The sequence below is a fragment of the Elephas maximus genome, chromosome 6 (assembly GCF_024166365.1).
Source record: "Elephas maximus indicus isolate mEleMax1 chromosome 6, mEleMax1 primary haplotype, whole genome shotgun sequence".
Taxonomy (NCBI): Eukaryota; Metazoa; Chordata; class Mammalia; order Proboscidea; family Elephantidae; genus Elephas; species Elephas maximus.
In genome coordinates, this window is record NC_064824.1 from 36,889,415 (window position 1) to 36,910,855 (window position 21,441).

The window sequence follows — 21,441 nt, forward strand, 5'->3', positions numbered from 1 at the left end:
ATCAGCTCATGGTGTAATGTGCGTGTAGCTAAGTATAAGCTAGAACATAGAGATGATGTTTGTCAACTCTACCTTTGCTTGACAATCAACCATACTATCCTCAGCTTTGCCCAAGAATTTCAAAATCTTTTTGAAATGATTATTCCAAAAAAGATAAGAAGCTGAAGTCTGTTCATACCAACAGACTTGAAGTTCAGTTCATTATTATTATGAGCTACAATTTCAATATCATGAAGTTTTTTATTCAAATAAATGCATAGTAATTACTTTCTCATAACATATAGGTTAAATTTCACTGTGAATATTGGAGATATTTGAATGGGATTGAGTTGCTTGATCATAGCAAACTCTTCAGTAATGCAGAAATAACTGCATTTTAAAACAACTCTGATATCCTGGGAGCTTCTTTGACAAACCCCACAAATCCTGGCATACCACAGTGAGCTGGGCCTGGTCTCCCGGAGGCAAGCGCCAGCTGTACTACTTAATACTCAGCCTCCTTTTGCTACCCCACAGAGACTATTGGCAGCCACCTCAGAGGGGTAAAAATAAACTTGAAAGTATTTTTAATACAACTCAACAAGGCTCTGTGAAAGAAGAAGCCTGTGGGTTAAAAACAGCAGCATTTGTCTTTTACCTTCCTGTGAGTGCCATTTAAAAACACTTTTTCAATATGATCATAATAGGCGTCACACCAGTATAATGTGTTGGTGTGAAAGTCCAGAGTTAAACCGTTTGGCCACAGCATCTTTGAAGTCACAAAAATCTGCCGATTGAAGCCATCCATCCAGGCCTTCTCGATCCTTCCCACGCTGTCATCCATTTCATCTTCCTCCCAGTCTGTCCAATACATCCAACTAAAACATTACAAACAAGAAAGAACACAGGCATGTTATTTCAGCCAGCCACCTTACAGACAGACGTTTCCCTCAGATTTGGCACCTCCGGGAAAAGTAATTACATTTTGATTTGCTCTCCTATCTAAATGTTGATCTGCTCATGACAGGGAGAAGCTGTGGGTACTAAGGAAAGTGAAATTTTGTTCAATGGGAACAGTCCGTTTAGACGTGTTACAAAAATCCTACCACCAATATCGTCACACTTATTGGCCGTATGTATTAATTAACCTAACAGTAAATGCCAAGTATTTCTTTTCTTCAGTGTTAATACCAAGTCTGGTAAATGATTTTTTTTAAGGCATTACTATTTTTAAATGCTGTTCACTTTACAAAGCGTATAATCAATTATTTGATTAAAAAGCAGATTGACTGACGTGAGAACCCTTGGCATAGTTAATGCTCTACTCCAGACTTTATTTAATCTCAGATGAATTATTATTTTTTTAAGACAGGAAATTGGATTGTCTTGTTCTAAAAGGCACAGTCATACTGGGTTTGTTTGGCTGGGTCTAATTTGTCTTCCAATGCAAATTACCTATGTTTTATTGCCGCTTATTATTACCCCAAAACCCACAGAAGATGATTTAGCTGCACATAAGTTTAATAACAGCAGGTTAACTGACCTTGAGAATTTGAGATCTAATTTCTATCTCAAATAAAAGCATCTGCCCTTAAAAAAAAAAAAAAGCTTTTGTGTAAGCTATAACGCTGGGAGAGGGGGTCTTGATTTAATGCTCCAATTCCCTCATGAATAAGGTTAAAACCCTCCACATGTGTTGTTTTAGGGTCATGTGAAAGTTCCTGAATTATTAATTAAAGTGTAGGTTTTAATTCAGTCACCTTATATATAACTTCATAATGCTCCAAAGCTTTTCTAAGCCGCTGACCCTAGAAACGCCCTTGTTAGATTTCCCACCTTCCACATTTTGTAGAAGTAATTTGTGAAACATCTATATCCATGATGAGAAATCCTTCTCTGATCAAAACTGGCAGATTTGGGACAATGGAGAATGTAACACACCATCTATTATTTCATGCTAATTAATCTATTTTTTTTTTTTTAATTCTCCTAAAAGATTCCAATTATTTTACTATGCTTTTTAGACCTAGAGAAGAATATGGAGAGTTCCTCCGTGGTGTAAATAGAATACATGATAAGATGCTAATTAAAATGTTCGAGGCACCTGGGAAGAAAGGCGGAGTGGTCTACTTGTGGAAAATCAGCCACAGGAAACCTGATGGAGCACAGTTCTACCCTGACACACATGGCGTCTCCAAGAGTCAGAACTAGACTGGAAGAATATTGAGATTGCTGGATGTTAGTAACTCAAAACATACTCTAAACTTAGAAAGAAACACAGCAATCTGCCTTTCTTGTTTCCCGCATTTCCTTCAAGTGGTTGTATTATTGGGACAAAATAGGAACAAACAAAAGAGTTAGTTCATTGGTTCTAATGCTATGTTAAAAATTAGCTAGGTAAAATTACTTGACTTCAGCTATGAAAATTAGCTATGTATCATATTCGTTTCTATCAATATTTTCCTGAAATTTTTTTAAATACAGTTAATCGATGCGGTTTTATTATTTTTCTAAATTACAAAGTGTTAAAATTGTAATGACCTCTCCCTGTATCTTTTCCTCTTGATTATGCAGCACTCTTCTTTTCTGTGACTCTCTATTCCCAACCACACATATATAGGCACATGCTTACGCATGCCAGCACACACACATGCATGCACACATGCACACACACAAGAGGGCTAAATCCAAATATTCTAAATACATTTCAGACGGTTTTGCTATTTGACGCTAGAATTGTTTATGATCTGTTCTATTAATTTTGTTCCATTAATATTGTTTTTATTCAAACAAAGTAGAAGAAAAGTATTTTTGTCTAAGAGGTTGCCTATCTGACAGCTGCTGGATAAGGGATCATCGTCTACTCATTTCCATATCTGTTTAAAAGTTACATTATGTCAATACCAAATGATGACGATTCCTAAACACACAACATAGAAAGTACAGCCTAAAAAATACACAGGAACTAATGTAAATCTTTTTCTAGGTGGGATTCCAGATATTCACCAAGTAAAAATTAGGTTAAACTGGACTCCTGTGAATTTGTCAATGAAAACTCTGCTTCTGTTTTCAAGGACTGCTGAAGTTCAACTCTTTGATGAAGTTTTTCCCCCACCCTTGTGTCAAAATAAGTTCTTTCCTGTTTCTCACGACTTTTTTAGCTCTCTTATAGTATTTTTTTTTTATAGTATTTTTGACATTTCTATCTTGTATTGTCGGCTGCTAACCAAAAGGTCGGCAGTTTGAATCCGCCAGGCGCTCCTTGGAAACTCTATGGGGCAGTTCTACTCTGTCCTATAGGGTCGCTATGAGTCAGAATTCGATGGCAGTGGGTGTTTTGATCTTGTATTGTATTTAATGGTATTGCATGTCTTATACTACCATTGAAAAATAATTAAGGGCAAGGATTATTCTTATACATATTCGTACCCTGGGATATCAACCTGGGTTTTAATAGTATTGATGTTCCCGGATTGAACTGCATTGTCTGGTGGCCAATTCTAGAGCTATGTAAACCCTTAAAAGCTTCTCTGCCATGGAATTAAAATAAATTTGTTTCCTCATAGAAAAACTCAATTTAGTTGTTGGCCTAAGATCTAGCCGATAAATGAGAGGAAGCAGTACAACGAATTGAGATAAGAGATACAGAATGATCTTGTCTGAAGGGAAATACACACTCAGCTTTGGATGTATCTTTTACATATGAATATTTTGGGAATGCAGAACTGGAAAATATTATTTCTAAATTATTGATATAAATTAATAATTGTAAAATTTTTGGAAATGAGTGGATATATTTCTAGTTATCAGCTTGAAGCGCAGTGCCATCATAAGCTCCTCTTTTAGGTTTATATCTATTTCAGTAATTGACAAGTCCTGCCAATCCCATTCTTTTAGTGTCTCCTGACTCGATCCTCTTAAAAGTGCTACAGTTCTGACTTTCATCCCTTTTCAAAGGGACTCCTAATGGGCATTCCATTTTTGAATCTCTTTTGTTTCTCATACAGCTGTCATATCTCCATTAGCTGTCTTCCAAAATCATGAACTGAAAAATGTGACTTTTATCCTCAAAACCTCTCAATTATTCCTTTGTCAACAAAATATATCCATACTTCTTATCACAACATTGAAGATTTCAGTATATTTCTCATTTGGCCATCTACTATGTTCTTTCACAGGCCCTCTGCTCTAGCTATAATGATCTCATGACATTTGTAAATTTTCCATGAATTTCCCTGCCTCAAAAAATTATTATCACTTCAGAGGACAGAGACTAACCTTGTGACTGCCTATGCCAAGCCACTAAGACCAATTCTATTCATTTGGAAAACTTATTCATTCTGTAAGACTCAGTTCCAAATAAAACACCTCAATGAAGCTTAGAAAAACATGCAATTCATTCTATTTTATTTTATAGTTAATTGAGTGTGTGTATATACTGTTTTATAAATTCCTGGAGGACAATGATGGTCTTACTAATTTTTATTGACCTATATGTTAGTTTCAAAATAATATATTTTAATTCAGAAATAAATTAAAACCTTTATTAATTCTGTAAAATTGGCTATGAGCTTTCGACAAAGCGTATTTCTGAAATGAATTATTTTTTTTTAGTAGGTATTACGATATAGAACATCTGTGAAACTCTCCTTCTGTGTCTAGTTGCAAATACAGAATGCGGTAGAAAAAATGCAAATAAATCAGCTTTTTTCCCCAAAAAATATTTGCTTAAGGGTACATTATGCAATTTTGAATGCAGCTTTCTGGATTAACTTGGTTGCTGCTTTTATACTGTATCAGTTTCAGACAATTATTTGGACAATTAAATTTACGAGGCTTCATTTCCACTTCTACAGCCTTCTAATCCTTTATTCACAGAACTGTAAGATTTTTTCTTCTAAAAAACGTAAAACTGATCACGTCATGTCTAGCTTCTGATCTTGTAATCAAAGACAAAAATACAAAGTTCTTGTCATGGCAAGCAAGGCCTTACTTTTCTTTCTCATTGCATCTCCACACACCCTTTTCTCTTGCTGTCTAAAATACACTCCCACCATCTACCTTTCAGTTTCTCTTATCTCCAAGTTTTGTCCAACTTAAGATCTTTAGATATATTTTCTTGATCTGAAATAGTCTTTCCTTCTCAGCCCTAACAGATGCCCTCTCAGCAAACCTGTTTAAACAAGTCCCTACCTATTAGTCTCCATCTTGCCAACCTGTTTGCTTTCCTCCATCACTGTGTTCTGTTGAAATTACATTATGTGTGCTCATTTAGTACTCATTTACTGTTATACCCTCCTTCTCCCCCACATTTCAGATGATATGCTTTATGAGGTTTAATACTATTTCTGTCTTGTTTACCATTGTATACCTTGTGCAAAGCTCTGGGTATAGAATATTGTTACTGGAAATATTTATGTGTGTGTGCACACACATATATATATGTACACAATTTTTTTCCAGGTTGGTGTATAAATAGAAGTATTCTATTTGAAGATATGTCTGGTGTAAGAAGCACTAGAGCCATTCTTTGCAATTCCAAAAGTAAATATAGTGTCAGTTGGTAGATAGATATTTCGGACATACAGATATCGGCTTAACGAAAATGAAAATGTCCATATCAATCAGAATTGCCTCCAAAAGGAATGAACTATGTCGCTGCCATAAGTTTTAAACAGAAGTTGGATACCTACCTGTTAGGAAGGTGTTGAAGATTTCTCAATTTGTTGAGACAGATGGGATTAATGGACTCTATGTTTCTTTCTATAAATCATGTGATCCTATGACCGCCATGCCTCTGTAATCAACTCAGTGTCACAAAGGCCTTTTAAGTCTATTGGAAAACATTTATGTCTAACAGAACACTAAGAAGAAAGATACTGTTTAGGGCATGCTTTGAAATTCTTGCCTCAAGTAGATTGGGACTGTGTGGAATAAATATGTTCTCTTAACACAAAGATTATCTTGTTTAAAGGTCATGTAGGTGGCTTGTTTTAAAGGTCCAGGAATACAACAGATAATTACATAACCCACCTATAAAATCACTAAAATTACTTTATAATTATATTTTACTAAAACAGTGAGTTCACACACTGCCTAGAAGAAGCACCCTGATTGTATTAGGAGCTATTCTCAAGAAAAACAATTCTACGACGGCGACGTGGTGATTTCAGTTTATAAGAGAATCAGATGTGTCCTGTTCAATTAAATACTTTGTATACGCGTAGTAAGGTACTATGCAAAATATCCATTCAGTGATTCTACATTGAAACGGTAAGTTATACAGGAAAAAAAAAAATCATATAAAGCCTGTACTTTTAAAAATATGTAATCTATTCATTTAATTGTGAAATTTGGCTAGGAATTTTCCCATTTATTTTATATATCTATATGTTTTTGTTTTCGGGTAACAGTACTGAATAAAATTCAAGGGAAAATATATTGCCCAATAACTGCACAAAATGTACCGTTGTAAAACAAGTAGCACATGCTGTGTAGGCTTATGCCACTATACATAAACCATGCCTTTGTCTAAAATTATGTGATTACCATTCCAGACTTATAAAAAGCAGTAGAACATAATGACCAAGAGTAAAGTCCTGGAGATAGTCTATCTAGGATTAAATATCTGCCCAGTCTCTTACTGATCATATGGTCTTCAGCAGATCAATGACCAGTTTATAAAACAGGGATGAAAATAGCAACTAATTCAAAGGATTACTGATGTACTGTAAATGTACAAAAAACAGCTATTTTTTAAACAAATTTCAATCGTCTTTTATTTTTTAATTTTTATCGTGCTTTAAGTGGTAGTTTACAAATCAAGTCAGTCTCTCACACAAAAACTTCTATACACCTTGCTACATACTCCCAATTGCTCTCCCCTTCATGAGACAGCCCGCTCCCTCCCTACACTCTCTCTTTTCGTGTCCATTTCATCACTTTCTAACCCCCTCTACCATCACATCTCCCCTTCAGGCAGGAGATGCCAACATAGTCTCAAGTGTCCACCTGATCCAAGAAACTCTCTCCTCCCCAGGATCCCTCTTCAACCCATCATTCAGACCAATCCATGTCTGAAGAGTTGGCTTTGGGTATGGTTCCTGTTCTGGGCTAACAAAAGGTCTGGGGGCCATGACCTCCAGTATCCTTCTAGTCTCAGTCAGGCCATTAAGTCTGGCCTTTTTATGAGAATTTGGGGTCTGCATCCCACTGCTCTCCTGCTCCCTCAGGGGTTCTCTGTTATGTTCCCTGTCAGGGCAGTCATCGGTTGTAGCCAGGCACCATTTGGTTCTTCTGGTCTCAGGCTGATGTAGTCTCTGGTTTATGTGGCCCTTTCTGTCTCTTGGGCTCGTAATCACCTTGTGTCCTTGGTGTTCTTCATTCTCCTTTGATCCAGGTGGGTTGAGACCAATTGATGCATCTTAGATGGCCGCTTGCTAGCGTTTAAGACCCCAGACACCACTCTCCAAAGTGAGATGCAGAATGTTTTCTTAATAGGTTTTATTATGCCAATTGACTTAGATGTCCCCTGAAGCCATGGTCCCTAAACCCCCGCCCTTGCTACGCTGGCCTTCGAAGAATTCAGCTAATTCAGGGAACTTTGCTTTTGGTTTAGTCCAGTTTTACTGACCTCATCTGTTCAATCGTCTTTTAAAAAATTAAATTTATTGATCCCCTGATTGAATTATTTGTCTTGGTGTCAGACTGTCTAATATGGAAAATTATGATACCTGTCTGAATAAATAAACACATCCTTTAGAGAACAGTTGGATGCAGACCCCAAATTCTTGTTAAAAAGACCAGACTTAATGGTCTGACTGAGACTAGAAGGATCCCAGAGGTCATGGTCCCCAGACCTTCTGTTAGCCCAAGACAGGAACCATTCCCAAAGCCAATACTTCAGACAGGGATTGGACTGGACAGTGGGATAGAAAATGATACTGGTGAAGAATGAGCTTCTTGGATCAAGTAGACACATGAGAGTATGCTGGCATCTCCTGTCTGAAGGGGAGTGAGAGGGTAGAGGAGGTCAGAAGCTGGCCAAATGGACATAAAAAGAAAGACTGGAGGGAAGGAGTGTGCTGTCTCATTAGGGGGAGAGCAATTAGGAGTATATAGCAAGGTGTTTATAAATTTTTGTATGAGAGTCTGACTTGATTTGCAAACTTTCACTTAAAGCACAATAAAAATTAAAAATAAATAAACACATACTTTATACAAATAATCTGTTTATTTCAGTTCAATGTATTTTAACATATTTATTTAGAACCTTCTCTGGAAAAGGAAATCATTAAATGAGTAACTTTTTACATTCAGACCAGTTGTATGAACTTAAACAAAACTCACTATTATAAAAATATGTTAAAGCAAATTTTTTTAATATAGTTTATTTATATAAAGCTGATCAAATATTGCATACCCATTGACTGGATCCACTACAATTCCTCTGGGATGAGACATTTCTCCTTCTAAAAGAGTCTTTCGACTCTGAGAGGCCTTTTCCAGCCTGGCCACATTAATGGTTTTCCGAAGACCATCATTTGTCCAGTAAAGGTTATTTCCAATCCAGTCCACAGAAATGCCTTCCACATTATCCAGATCTGTAAAAAACAAAAACAATAAAGAAACAAAGTTCCCACTCACTACTTATGATCTACTAAAAAAATGCTTATTTAATTAAAAAAAAGGGATTAATTCAGACCCATGAACTCTATATGTGATTTTATAAATATCATTATTCCATTCTTTCCGATTTTACTTTGAGTGTGAGTTTATGTGAATGAAGAGTTTTCTTTCTTCACACGGATTTCTCCATTCTACACAGGTTTTGAAAAATCTATCAGTATTGTTAGCTGTATTAACTGAACCTCAGTATGTTTTAATTAAGACAATTATCAGCAGAAAATAGGAAAACAGAAGTGATGATAGAGGGTGAAAGATAAAGTTCCCGTACAAAAGAAAAACAGTATAATAGTCTGTTCAGAAGAAAAATCTGCAAGTAATATGGCAGCATGTTCAAACTTATGTTATATGAGTAATAAAAAGTAATATGAATGCCCTCTTGCAAAGAGATGAACAGTTTAGACAGAAGTCCACATTTGAAAGCCCAAACAGCCTTTCATCATGGAAGTGCATGTACCTTGATTCTGAAAGAATTACTGAAACACTTCTGTGCATTTTAGCCTTATTTTAAAAAGAACACTATTATAGCCTTCTGTAGGAAACAAAAAAAAAAAAAAACAGTGATAAATCCAAGGATACTGTAAGAAATAGAAGTTCACTTAATTCGAACCCTTTTACAAAAGGAAAACTAACACTTCAAAGAGAAGGCATCTGCTTATAGTCTATTATCATATATCATATTTATCACGCCCAGAAGTAGTATAGTTGGGATGAAAATCAAAATCATATGATTTCATGTGGAGACCTTTGAAACTGCACTGTCCCTATAACGGATCTCTGGAGCACCCTGTCCTCACTTTTTGCCATTTTCTAAGCCACCCTCCAAACCATCCACAGCATCAGGACGGTTCCATTCTTCTACTGCATGAAAAACAACTGTGGACATCTTCTCTTCTTTTATTCCCGGGGAAGGCTGTGTCTTTCCTCCTCTTGGGTGGGAGGTAGAGAACTGGAACTGGCTGGACAAAGCAACAGGTAGTACTACGTTAGAGAGAGAGCTGTGTTTTCACACATTACTGGGAAGTCGACTTGGCACTTCCTCATTGGCAAGACATAATAAATATTTTCCTATTATCATATTCTTTAACCATGGCCTTCTGCCTCTGGAAAAAAAAAAAAAAATTCTTTTGTGACCCTTTCTGCTAATCAGCATGTGCCCTGAATCAGGATGACTAATAAAAATTGTGATTTGGTCTAACTGAAAATCCCATTATCGTGAATCAGATATGTTCTCAATTTCCCTGAGCTATCTGCTTCATTACCATCCAATATGAGTAATTTTCACAGGTTAATTGTGCCTACGATTAGAGAAAAAGAAGTTTAATTTTGTCTCTACTTTATTGACACTTCATTTTTACTGAGCACTTTCCTGTTCTGGCGTAATGGAGAGTGGCTATTTACTCTTTTTTCTATTCATCAGAGCCTGTGGATGATTTTTATCTTGTTAGTTGATTTTCAAAAAATTATATTACACTTGAAATCTGTTCCACCATGGAAAGCCTTCCTTCTCCAATAACCCTCATATTTTTAAAAGCTTTTCCTTCTGACATCTGACTTGAGACTTTTTACTTTTTCATATGAAACCATTGCAATACTGTCCAAATTGAAAATTTGGTTCAGATAACTGGGTAAGCAACTCGGTCACTCTGATCCTTAATTTCTCCATCTGTAAAGTGAAGATAGTAATAGCATCTACCCTGCAGGGTGATGACAAGGGCTAAATTAGCTATCGCATGAACAGCACTTAGCATACTGCCTGGAACATAGTCTATTCTCTATGTGCTGGTTTTTATTACTTTGGCAGGATTATTTAAAAACATTTTCTATATATTCTGGCTCTTCTCTTTATGGATAATAATTGATAGGAATATACCTATTTTTTTCTCTATTAAAAATATCATTCGAGAATATTTTTTGCTTTTAGACCAGTGGCTAAATTTACTAGAAATGGCATATACTGAGCCAGTTTTGAATAAATGGTAAGAGTTGGATGGGATTGATTATGCTAAAAATTGTAAGAAGCAGAACATAGAAGGATCCTTTTATCAACTGGTTTGTTTGTTTTCCTGTGAAAAAAAGAAATGCTTGATCAGCAGAGAACGAAATTGTAATTAGGATCAGAAGTTCTAGAACCAGACCTCCTAGGCACTGCCACTTTCTATCTATATAACATTGAGCAAGTTATTTAATCTTTCTACTATTCAGTCTCCTGAGCTCTAAAATGGGTGTCAATGTTGTTTTGAGGATTAAATTAATCAATATATATAAAATTCTTACAATAATGGTTGACACATAGTAAATGTTATATAAAGATTACATTATTGTTGTTATTATTTATATAGTCTTTCCTTTAGGTACCTAACTACCCTATTAAGATAATAATGAAACAATTTGTCCAAAGTTTTGTGTTTTTTTTAATATTTTAAAATTTGTGCTTGTTTTTTTGTTTTATGGAGAATATGGCTGAATATAAATTAAAACTCTTAAAAGGGTCTAGCGGGGCCCTGGTGGCACAGTGGTTAAGAGCTCAGCTGCTAACCAAATGGTTTGCAGTTTGAATTCACAAGCCAATTCTTGGAAACTGTATGGGGCAGTTCTACTCTGTCCTATAGGGTCACTATGAGTCCTAACCAACTTGTTGGAAACAGATTTGATTTTTTGGATTTTAAAAGGGTCTGTGTGTAAGTTGGGGATCTTTAGATGCTCTAGCAGATTAAGGAGGATTTTTCTTTTTTAAACTTACAGGACAAAGCCTGGACAATCAATTAATTCCTTTCCCAATAAATATGCATGTTTAAGAAAATATTCCCAAAGATAAAGTAAATCGTATAGTCCCTGCCTTCAATTAACTTATGGTTTGGGAAAAAAGTACTGAGACATATTGAGCCATAGTCTTATGTTCATTTGACTTTTTATCCAAGATGATCTGGTTAGGGCCTGCCTGAGACTGAGTAGTCAAAACGCTATGGTCATAATTCCTTCAGCCAGGAGCTCAGGGCTATATGAAGGTTATGGCACTCAAATGCCAAATAAACATGGAAGGTTACAGAGCTACTAATTACTAGCTCAAAGAAGCACATGGCTGTTCAAATGCAGGAAAGGTGTTTGATTAAAAAAAAAAAAAGCTGGAGTAGACTGCTTTGTACACATTTGGGTAGACATTCAAGTATTCTAAATTCTGAAGCCTGACTTGCTATTATTTATTTAGCCTGGATGCATTTCTGAAAGCTGTTTAGCATAATCAAAACGCATGCCTCCATTCACAGAAGGGTGGTTGCTGCCCTTGAGATGCATTGGCTGTGAAAAAAACTCCCAGTCTTCCACATGGAAGGTGAGATTTCTACCATTTGACCACCAGTTCCCCATTTTAAAGATAGTGGTAGGGAGAGCGGACTGTATTTCCAAAACTAAAACATTATTACAGTTCTGATTTTTAGACCACTGTAACTGAATATTATACATTCATGGAATAGAGAAGGGTTCAAAGTCTTCATATATATAAAATAAAATATTTTAGTTTTTAAAAATTAGTTGTAGTAGGTTGAACAATGGCACAGAAAAATATCAAATCTTAATCCCTGAAATTTGTAAATGTTACCTTATTTAGAGAAAGGGTTTTTGAAGATATAATCCAATTAAGGGGGAGGTGGCAGTGGTGGTTCAGTGGTGGAATTCTTGCCTTCCGTGTGGGAGACCCAGGTACAATTCCCAGACAATACGCTTTGTGCACAGCTACCATCTGTCAATGGAAGCTGCTTGTTTCTATGATAGTAGACAGCTTTCAACAAAGCTTCCATACTAAAATAAACTGGGAAGAGAGCCTGGCAATCTACTTCCAAATATCAGCCAATGGAAACCCTATGGATCACAATGGTCTGATTCGCAGCCCCTCATGGGGACTGCGCTGTACAGGGCGATATTTTGTTCCCTTATGTATGGGGTTGCCATGAGTGAGGGGACGGCTGAATGGCAGTTAACAACAACCATTAAGGTTATTAAGGTAAAGAGATTAGCCTGGATTATTAAGATGGGACCTAAATGTCATCACAAGTGTTACAAAAGAGAGTCAAAGGGACATATCTCAGACACACAGAGGATAGGCAGACAGAAGAAGAGACACTGTGACCACAGAATCAGAGACTAGAGTGATACAGCCCCAAGATAAGGAATTCTGACAGCCACCAAAAACTGGAAGAAACAAAAAATAGATTCTTTGAGCCTCCAAAGGGATGTAAACCTGCTGACATCTTGATTTGAGGTTTCTGGACTCCACACCTGTGAGAGAATAAATTTCTGTTGTTTGAAGACACCAAGTTTGTGATAATTTGTAACAGTAGCCCTAAGAAACTAATAGATGGGTCTAAGTTAAAAAAAAAAAAAGGCTGAGGATGCAGGCAGCAGCCTTAGTTTTTCTGAGGTGTATAAAATTGACCTGAAAAGAATATTCCATAAGTCTTTATGTTTTACATTAGAAAGTGATTAACATAAGGAATTAATTGGAAATTACAACCCAAAATTACCATTTTAAAAACACAGTGCCTAGAATTTTCCAGTTTATCCTAGCTTATCTATCCTTAGAATGTGCATTATTTTGCTGAGTTGGAATGAGATATCACAAAAGTGTGTATGAGTGCAGAATGTGAAAGTTGCTGCTGTTAGCTGCCATCAAGTCATTTCTGACTCACAAAATCCCGTAAGTACAGAGTAGAACTGCTTCATAGGATTTTCAAGGCTTTGATCTCTCTGTAGCAGGCCTCTAGAACTGTCTTCTGAGGTGTCTCTCAGTGGATTCCAACTGCCAACCTTTTGGCTAGTTGATGAATCTTTGTTTAGCCATTGGTGTCACTCAGGGACGCCTACAAAATATAACATACCTTAAAGGACTGCATGTACAACATGCATGTGAACATGCCTAAGGCCAGAGATGCCTCACCTCACCTCAGAGTCAGCACTTGAGCACCTCTCTGGCCTCATATTCTTGTGGTTCAATTAATACAAACCCTTTTTGTGTATTTTTATGTGGCTCTGGGGCATCACAAATCACTCATATCTGACATGAGAGAATAAGATGGTTTATTTAACAGTGCAGCAGTAACTTTCACCTGCTGAGTTTTCTCTCTTGTGGCATTTCAGAAGTGTTTGGCCACAGACTAAAGTTTTCCTTCTCTTCTGTCCCTGCTGACCAGCTGAGGCTGATGTTCTCATCCTCATTTTCATTCCGAGTGCTTTCTAAATCATTAGGCTAGGGAGAATACACAGGCTACTCTCTCTCAGAACAGAATACCTACTGTTGCACTCAAAGAGATATGTAGAATACATATAAGGATCTCATTTTCCAGATGAAACAGAATATATTAAAACATAGTGGTTATCTGCTATTATCAAAAGTACGTTGCCAGTTTCCAGTTTCTTTTGCATTGAAATATTTCATCTTTGCTGCAGTGATGAGCATAAGCAAGAGCAAAGAGTGCCACAGTATGCCTCACAGATAGAGGTAAATTAATCTAAAGCTATGATTACAGTTAAAGGTGTTGAGAACCGTGAAAGTAGATGTTATTCTACTTTCAAAACGCAAGCTAGCTCACTACTGTTTCATGGTTTCTAGTTTAAGTCATGAGACTCCTGGGTCAGATATAAAGGGTTTTATTACTCATGGCACAGCAAGCAGCATGAACGTCAGCAGATTGTGTCAGTTTCCTTTACCCCCAAGTCCCATGGAGGCAACCAATATGAGCCCATCCACACAGGTAGAAATTTGCATTACAGGGCAATCCTGAACTTAGGAACCTCAAATCTGTTATAGCGGGCAGTGATCATGCCTGCGCTTTTTGCTGGAAGAAGGCACAATCTTTATCTTTCAAGGCTATTTTCTATACAAACATTCTAGAAAAGATCATTTAGAATGAAAAGAAACAGGTGTCTCATTTGAAGACACACAGAAATGTGAGTGACCCATGGAGAGTCCTAACAAGTCATCATTGGTAGAATCTGTTCAAGGCAAGTAAGCAGAGAAATTGACGTGCTAATACGATCACCAGTGAATACTCATTTCTGGATTCCACAATGTTGCCCTTATGGAAATTCTCTGTTGCTTTATATCACTGAGTTTGGTGTTGCTGTTGTTGTTAGGTGCCGTTGAGTCAGTTCCAACTCATAGCAACCCTATGCACAACAAAACAAAACACTACCCAGTCCTGCGCCATCCTTACAATCCTTGTTATGTTTGAGTTCATTGTTGCAGCCACTGTGTCAATCCACCTCGTTGAGGGTCTTCCTCTTTTCCGCTGACCCTGTATTCCGCCAAGTATGATGTCCTTCTCCAGGGACTCATCCCTCCTGACAACACGTCCAAAGTATGTAAGATGCAGTCTCGCCATCCTTGCCTCTAAGGAGCATTCTGGCAGCACTTCTTCCAAGACAGATTTGTTCGTTCTTTTGGCAGTCCATGGTATATTCAATATTCTTCACCAACACTACAATTCTAAGGCATCAACTCTTCTTTGGTCTTTCTTATTCATTGTCCAGCTTTCACATGCATATGATGTGATTAAAAATACCATGGCTTCGGTCAGGTGCACCTTAGTCTTCAAGGTGACATCTTTGCTCTTCAAGACTTTGAAGAGGTCCTTTGCAGCAGATTTGCCCAATGCAATGTGTCTCTTGATTTCTTGACTGCTGCTTCCATGGCTGTTGCTTGTGGATGCAAGTAAAATGAAATCCTTGACAACTTCAATCTTTTCTCCATTTATCATGAGGTTGCTCATTGGTCCAGTTGTGAGGATTTTGGTTTTCTTTACTTTGAGATGTAATCCATACTGAAGGCTGTAGTCTTTGATCTTCACTAGTAAGTGCTTCAAGTCCTCTTCACTTCCAGCAAGCAAGGTTGTGTCATTTGCATAACGCAGGTTGTTAATGAGTCTTCCTCCAATCCTGATGCCCCATTCTTCTTCATATAGTCCAGCTTCTTATATTATTTATTCAGCATACAGATTAAATAGGTATGGTGAAAGAATACAACCCTGACACACACCTTTCCTGACTTTAAACCAATCAGTATCCCCTCGTTCTGTCTGAACTACTGTCTCTTGATCTATGTAAAGGTTCCTCATGAGCACAATTAAGTGTTCTGGAATTCCCGTCCTTTGCAGTGTTATCCATAGTTTGTTATGATCCACACAGTTGAATGCCTTTGCATAGTCAATAAAACACAGGTAAACATCCTTCTGGTATTCTCTACTTTCAGCCAAGATCCATCTGACATCAGCAATGATATCCCTGTTTCCACGTCCTCTTCTGAAACCAGACTGAATTTCTGGCAGTTCCCTGTCGAAATACTGCTGCAGCCGTTTTTGAATGATTTTCAGCAAAATCTTGCTTGCATGTGATATTAATGATATTGTTCTATAATTTCCACATTCAGTTGGATCACCTTTCTTGGGAATAGGCATACATATGGATCTCTTCCGATCAGTTGGCCAGGAAGCTGTCTTCCATATTTCTTGGCATAGACGAGTGAGCACCTCCAGCGCTGCATCTGTTTGTTGAAACATCTCAATTGATATTCCATCAATTCCTGGAGCTTTGTTTTTTGCCAACGCCTTCAGAGCAGCTTGGACTTCTTCCTTCAGTATCATCAGTTCCTGATCATATGCCACCTCTTAAAATGGTTGAATATCGACTAATTCTTTTGGCATAATGACTCTGTGTAGTCCTTCCATCTTCTTTTGATCCTTTCTGTGTCATTTAACATTTTCCCCATGGAATCCTTCACTATTGCAACTTGAGGTTTGAATTTTTTCTTCAGTTCTTTCAGCTTGAGAAACACCAAGCGTGTTCTTTACTTATGGTTTTCCATCTCCAACTCTTTGCACATGTCATTATAATACTTTACTTTGTCTTCTTGAGAGGCCCTTTGAAATCTTCTGTTCAGTTCTTTTACTTCGTCAATTCTTCCTTTTGTTTTAGCTGCTCGACACTCAAGAGCAAGTTTCAGAGTCTCCTCTGACATCCATCTTGGTCTTTTCTTTCTTTCCTGTCTTTTCAATGACCTCTTGCTTTCTTCATGGATGATGTCCTTGATGTCATTCCACAAATTGTCTGATCTTCGGTCACTAGTGTTCAATGCGTCAAATCTATTCTTGAGATGGTCTCTAAATTCAGGTGGGATATACTCAAAGTCATATTTTGGCTCTCGTGGACTTGCTCTGATTTTCTTCCATTTCAGCTTGAACTCACATGTGATCAATTGATACTCTGTTCCACAGTGGGCCCCTGGCCTTGTTCTGACTGATGATATTGAGCTTTTCCATTGTCTCTTTCCACAGATGTAGTCAATTTGATTTCTGTGTGTTCCATCTGGCGAGGTCCATGTGTATAGTTGCCGTCTATGTTGGTGAAAGAAGGTATTTGCAATGAAGAAGTCGTTGGTCTTGCAAAATTCTACCATTCGATCTTTGGCATTGTTTCTATCACCAAGGCCATATTTTCCAACTACTGATCCTTCTTCGTTTCCAACTTTCGCATTCCAATCGCCAGTAATTATCAACACATCTTGTTTCCATGTTTGATTAATATTGGACTGCAGCAGCTGATAAAAAATCGTCTATTTCTTCATCTTTGGCCCTAGTGGTTGGTGCGTAAATTTGAATAATAGTCATAGTAAGTGGTCTTCCTTATAGGCGTATGGATATTATCCTATCACTGACAGCGATGTACTTCAGGACAGATCTTGAAACGTTCTTTTTGACAATGAATGCAACACCATTCCTCTTCAGGTTGTCATTCCCAGCATAGTAGACTATATGATTGTCTGATTCAAAATGGCCAATACCAGTTCATTTCAGCTCACTAATGTGTGTTGCTGTGATGCTGGAAGCTATGCCACCGGTATTCAGATACTAGCAGGGTCACTGAGCTTTACCGTATTTTAAATCACGTTGTTCAGCTAGCCATACCTATGACCTGGGTATGATTTTGCTGAGTATTATCTGAATGCAGGGGAAGGACACTCTTCAGCTTTATTCATTTCAGATTAAACACTGCATGGTATATACTGTGGAGGGCAGAGGAGGTTTCAAGTTAAAGAAGTCTCTACAGATATGCAATAGATATGTTACTCATTTTACAATATTCCACTAAAAAATTTTGGGTAATATTAGAGTACTTATTGTGAATGGGCAAAAAGTCATTACCATTAAAGCCCTTTTACTATACAATTCTGAACAGAGCTAAAAAATATTTCAACTTCTTAAAAACAAAATATGACAGCTATTCTTGGAAATTCCTTTTAATTTATAAACTAGGTTATAATTTATAAAAATAAAATAATTTGAAACTTATTTCATTAACATTAAATTACTCAATCTTTTTCATATTAGATAAAAAGGCAACTTTATTAGTAGCCACTTGAGCAATTGTATTTACTAGAAAGTGATTTTTTTTTTTAGCTGTATTTTTGAATATATTTCATATTTGTGCACTTGGTCATGTAAACATTCAAACAGGTGCATTACTTCAACTGAAAATTTTAACTGAACCTTTAAGAGAAAATAAAGTAGCATCATGTTTAGTAAGTGATTCTGATCATTAAATTCCAAGTAGAGCTTAAAAGTCAGAAGTGTAAATCTTCATTATATTTATAATTACCATGACAAAGAACAAATTTGCCAACCCAAGTGACTGTCTTCCTGGAGCTTACTTTAACAACCTAAATTAAACAAAATATACTGGTTTCAGACCGACAGAAATGCCCAGAGAGGAAAAAAAAAAAAAAGATGATAGGTACATGTGAAGGGCACCAAGTACTTAAGAATTGTTTATCTCACATTTGTTGTATAACTACTGCCATACGTGTCTAAAGAAAACACACATATTTACAAGCCTCCTTGGCCCACAGGTAGACTTAAAAACTGAAGCAGTGAGTCAAGGAAAAATGTAATAATAAAGCCAGTCAACAACCTAATCATAAAGTCAGTATTTTGGGATGAAAGGAGACTAAAAACTATATACTCCAACTTTGCATTCTGCAAATAATAAAAGAATGTCCCAGAGAAGTAGGTGACCTCATGAAGATCCACAATTACTTGGTAGTCAATGCAAAGTCTGGAAACTTGACTCATGGTTTAATTTAGGTACTCTAATTTATATTGAAGCTTGATCTCCAGGACTGTAAAAGTACAACTGATCAATGGAAGCAGAAATCAAGGAAAGACCATATAAGCAGTGTTTCACTGGAAGAAGGAAAAAGGAGGCATAGAAAAGGGCAAGGAGATGAAGTTGAGTACGATTATTCCAGGGAGGTTGCAAACTTTGCAACAAATGACAGCCTTCATAAAGGTAAAAGGGAGCTTTTGGGTACCAACTTTCAAGTCAAATAGATCAAGGATATTCAAATTTTGTCAAACGTTATCAGATTCATCCACTTTGTTAGCTCTTGGTAAACTGATTAACCTTGTAGAGCCTCAGTCTTCTCAAATGAAAAGAATAGGAATCCATTCTATCACATTAGGATTAAATAGGAAAATAATAAGCATAAAATGCCTAGTATAATCAAATTATCAATAAATGATACCTATTATTTTCTTGGAAACTCTAATGGCATAGTGGTTAAAACTACATCTGCCAATCAAAACGCTGGCAGTTTGAATCCAGTAGGCACTCCTTGGAAACTCTATGGGACAGTTCTACTCTGTCCTATAGGATTGCTATAAGTCAGAATGGACTCAACGGCAATGGGTTATATTATTTTCTTTCTAAAATATATTTGATAACTGACAATGTAGAAATTGAACAAACATGTATAAGAAGGGGAGTGAAACATTAAAAATAAAAGAAATACAGGCAGTCCCTGTGTTATAAACAAATTCCGTTCCTATGTCAGTCTTTAAGTCAAATTTGTAAGTAAATTGGAACAGTTAGGTATGGTTCATTAACCAACTGTTTGTATTAGTGTATATTGTTCCTTTCTCTGCATAAAAAATTAAAGTAATATTTTCAGATATACTAAAACATCTTTTATGTAATAATATAGCAATAATAGTAATAATGGTTTGATGCATGTCAGAAATTAGCACGCATTTATTATTACAAACCATTGTATCTACCTTGAATTTTTAATATAATAGACTTTATAGGGGTTCATAACTATAGGTTGTACATAAGTTGAACATTCATAACCAGGGACTGCCTGTACAAGAAACGCTAAAAACCATTACAGATTGCATGTGCCTAAGTAAAAATAACAACTAAATTCATTGTGGAAAAGCTGATGAAATTCAAATAAGGTTTTTAGTTAATAGTATTGTTCTGATATTAATTTTCTGCTTTTGATAATTGTAGCACGGTTTTACATTATGTTAACACTAGGGGAAACTAGGTGAACCGTATACAGAAGCTCTCTACACTATATTCGTAACTTTTGCGTAAGTTTAAAATTAGCTGAAAATAAAAATTATTTTAAGTGTAGTAAAATAAAGGAAGGAATGGTTTTGGAAAGGCATTATGTTTTAATAAATACAAGATTTCAAAGGCTAAATGTAGCAAAATCTATAAGAAAATGGTCAAAATAACGATATTAATACTAATTTTGTAACAGTGTGTAAGCAATGTAAATAATTATGACTCCATAGCAAAATTGTAAAGAAAATTATTGCAGAATAATTTATCAAAGTAAGTATATAGTATGAAACCATTCAAGGTAGGCATGTACCTATGTAAAAGGTACAGAAAAAGATAAATTGAAGCTGTTCATGCAAATGAGGTTCCCCAGAAAGACTGGGAAAGTGTGTGAAATCAAAAATGTATTCCACATGTCTTCTCTATATTAGCTAAAACTCAAATCTGAACTTATTTTGTTTTAAAAAAAAGCGCTGCAGAGCTTCACATGCAGTATGGGTAACATGGAAGTTTTTTTGTAAGATTCCTGAAAATTCGTTGGGGAAGTTCATTACAAGAATGATCTTAGTGAACGCCAAAATAATTTTTCAAATAATAAGTAATAATAATTGGCAATGTTCTTTATTGTAGCACAAAAATAAGAATTTTTAAATCATTCATAATTCTGTTTAATCTGTTTGATTATCATTTTTACACTAATAACAGCTACATTAAAGGACTCATTCATTCACTCAATGATTATTTGTTGTATAACTACTGCCAGGCTACTGCTCTAGGCCCTACGGATCTTTTACTAAATGAAACAAATAAACATTTCTGTAGCTTATATTTTTGAAACAACATTCTTACAGCTTCCACCCTTGTAGCAAGGCAAGAAATATTTAAAATAATCATGGTAATTACTAAGAAGAAAATGTAACAAAGGAAAAGGAGTTGGGTTGAGTACATGTGTGAGTGTGCAATTTCAGATGGGGTGGCCAAGAAAGAGTGACTGAGGAGGTGGCATGTGAGTAGAGACCTCAAGAAGGTGAAGACGAAAGGCACGGGGACATCGATGGAAGAGCATCACAGGCCTGTGGTAAAATTAGTGCAAATGCCCTGAGATGGGGCCACACCCAGTTTGTTCAACCCAGTATGTTCAGGGGAGACAGAGAGAACACCAGAGATGAGTCAGAGGGGTGTAACAGGTCATATATCAGAAAAACAAACTCTTCCTCTATAAATTTCAAAGGCATTATGTGGAAAACTTTTGAAGTGATTACATGTGAAAACTTCATGAATGATAGAGAGAAGAAGGTCATTATTATTTGTGCTTATTTGCAGGTCTTATTTGTGGGTTTTAGTAGAGAAGGTCTCCAATGGGCCTTGAATCCCTTCACGTTC

The 21,441-nt window shown here is 36.4% G+C and overlaps 1 protein-coding gene across 1 annotated transcript in view; it reads right to left on the bottom strand.

Moving 5' to 3' along the window:
- Nucleotides 1-21,441, bottom strand: part of LRP1B (LDL receptor related protein 1B) — a 1,748,032-nt gene that overhangs the window by 853,561 nt on the left and 873,030 nt on the right. Inside the window, exons 12-13 of the mRNA XM_049888441.1 lie at nucleotides 8,402-8,582; nucleotides 638-857 (exon numbers count right to left, since the gene is read on the bottom strand). Coding sequence (XP_049744398.1) covers nucleotides 638-857; nucleotides 8,402-8,582 — 401 coding nt within the window. The remainder of the gene's footprint in view (nucleotides 1-637; nucleotides 858-8,401; nucleotides 8,583-21,441) is intronic.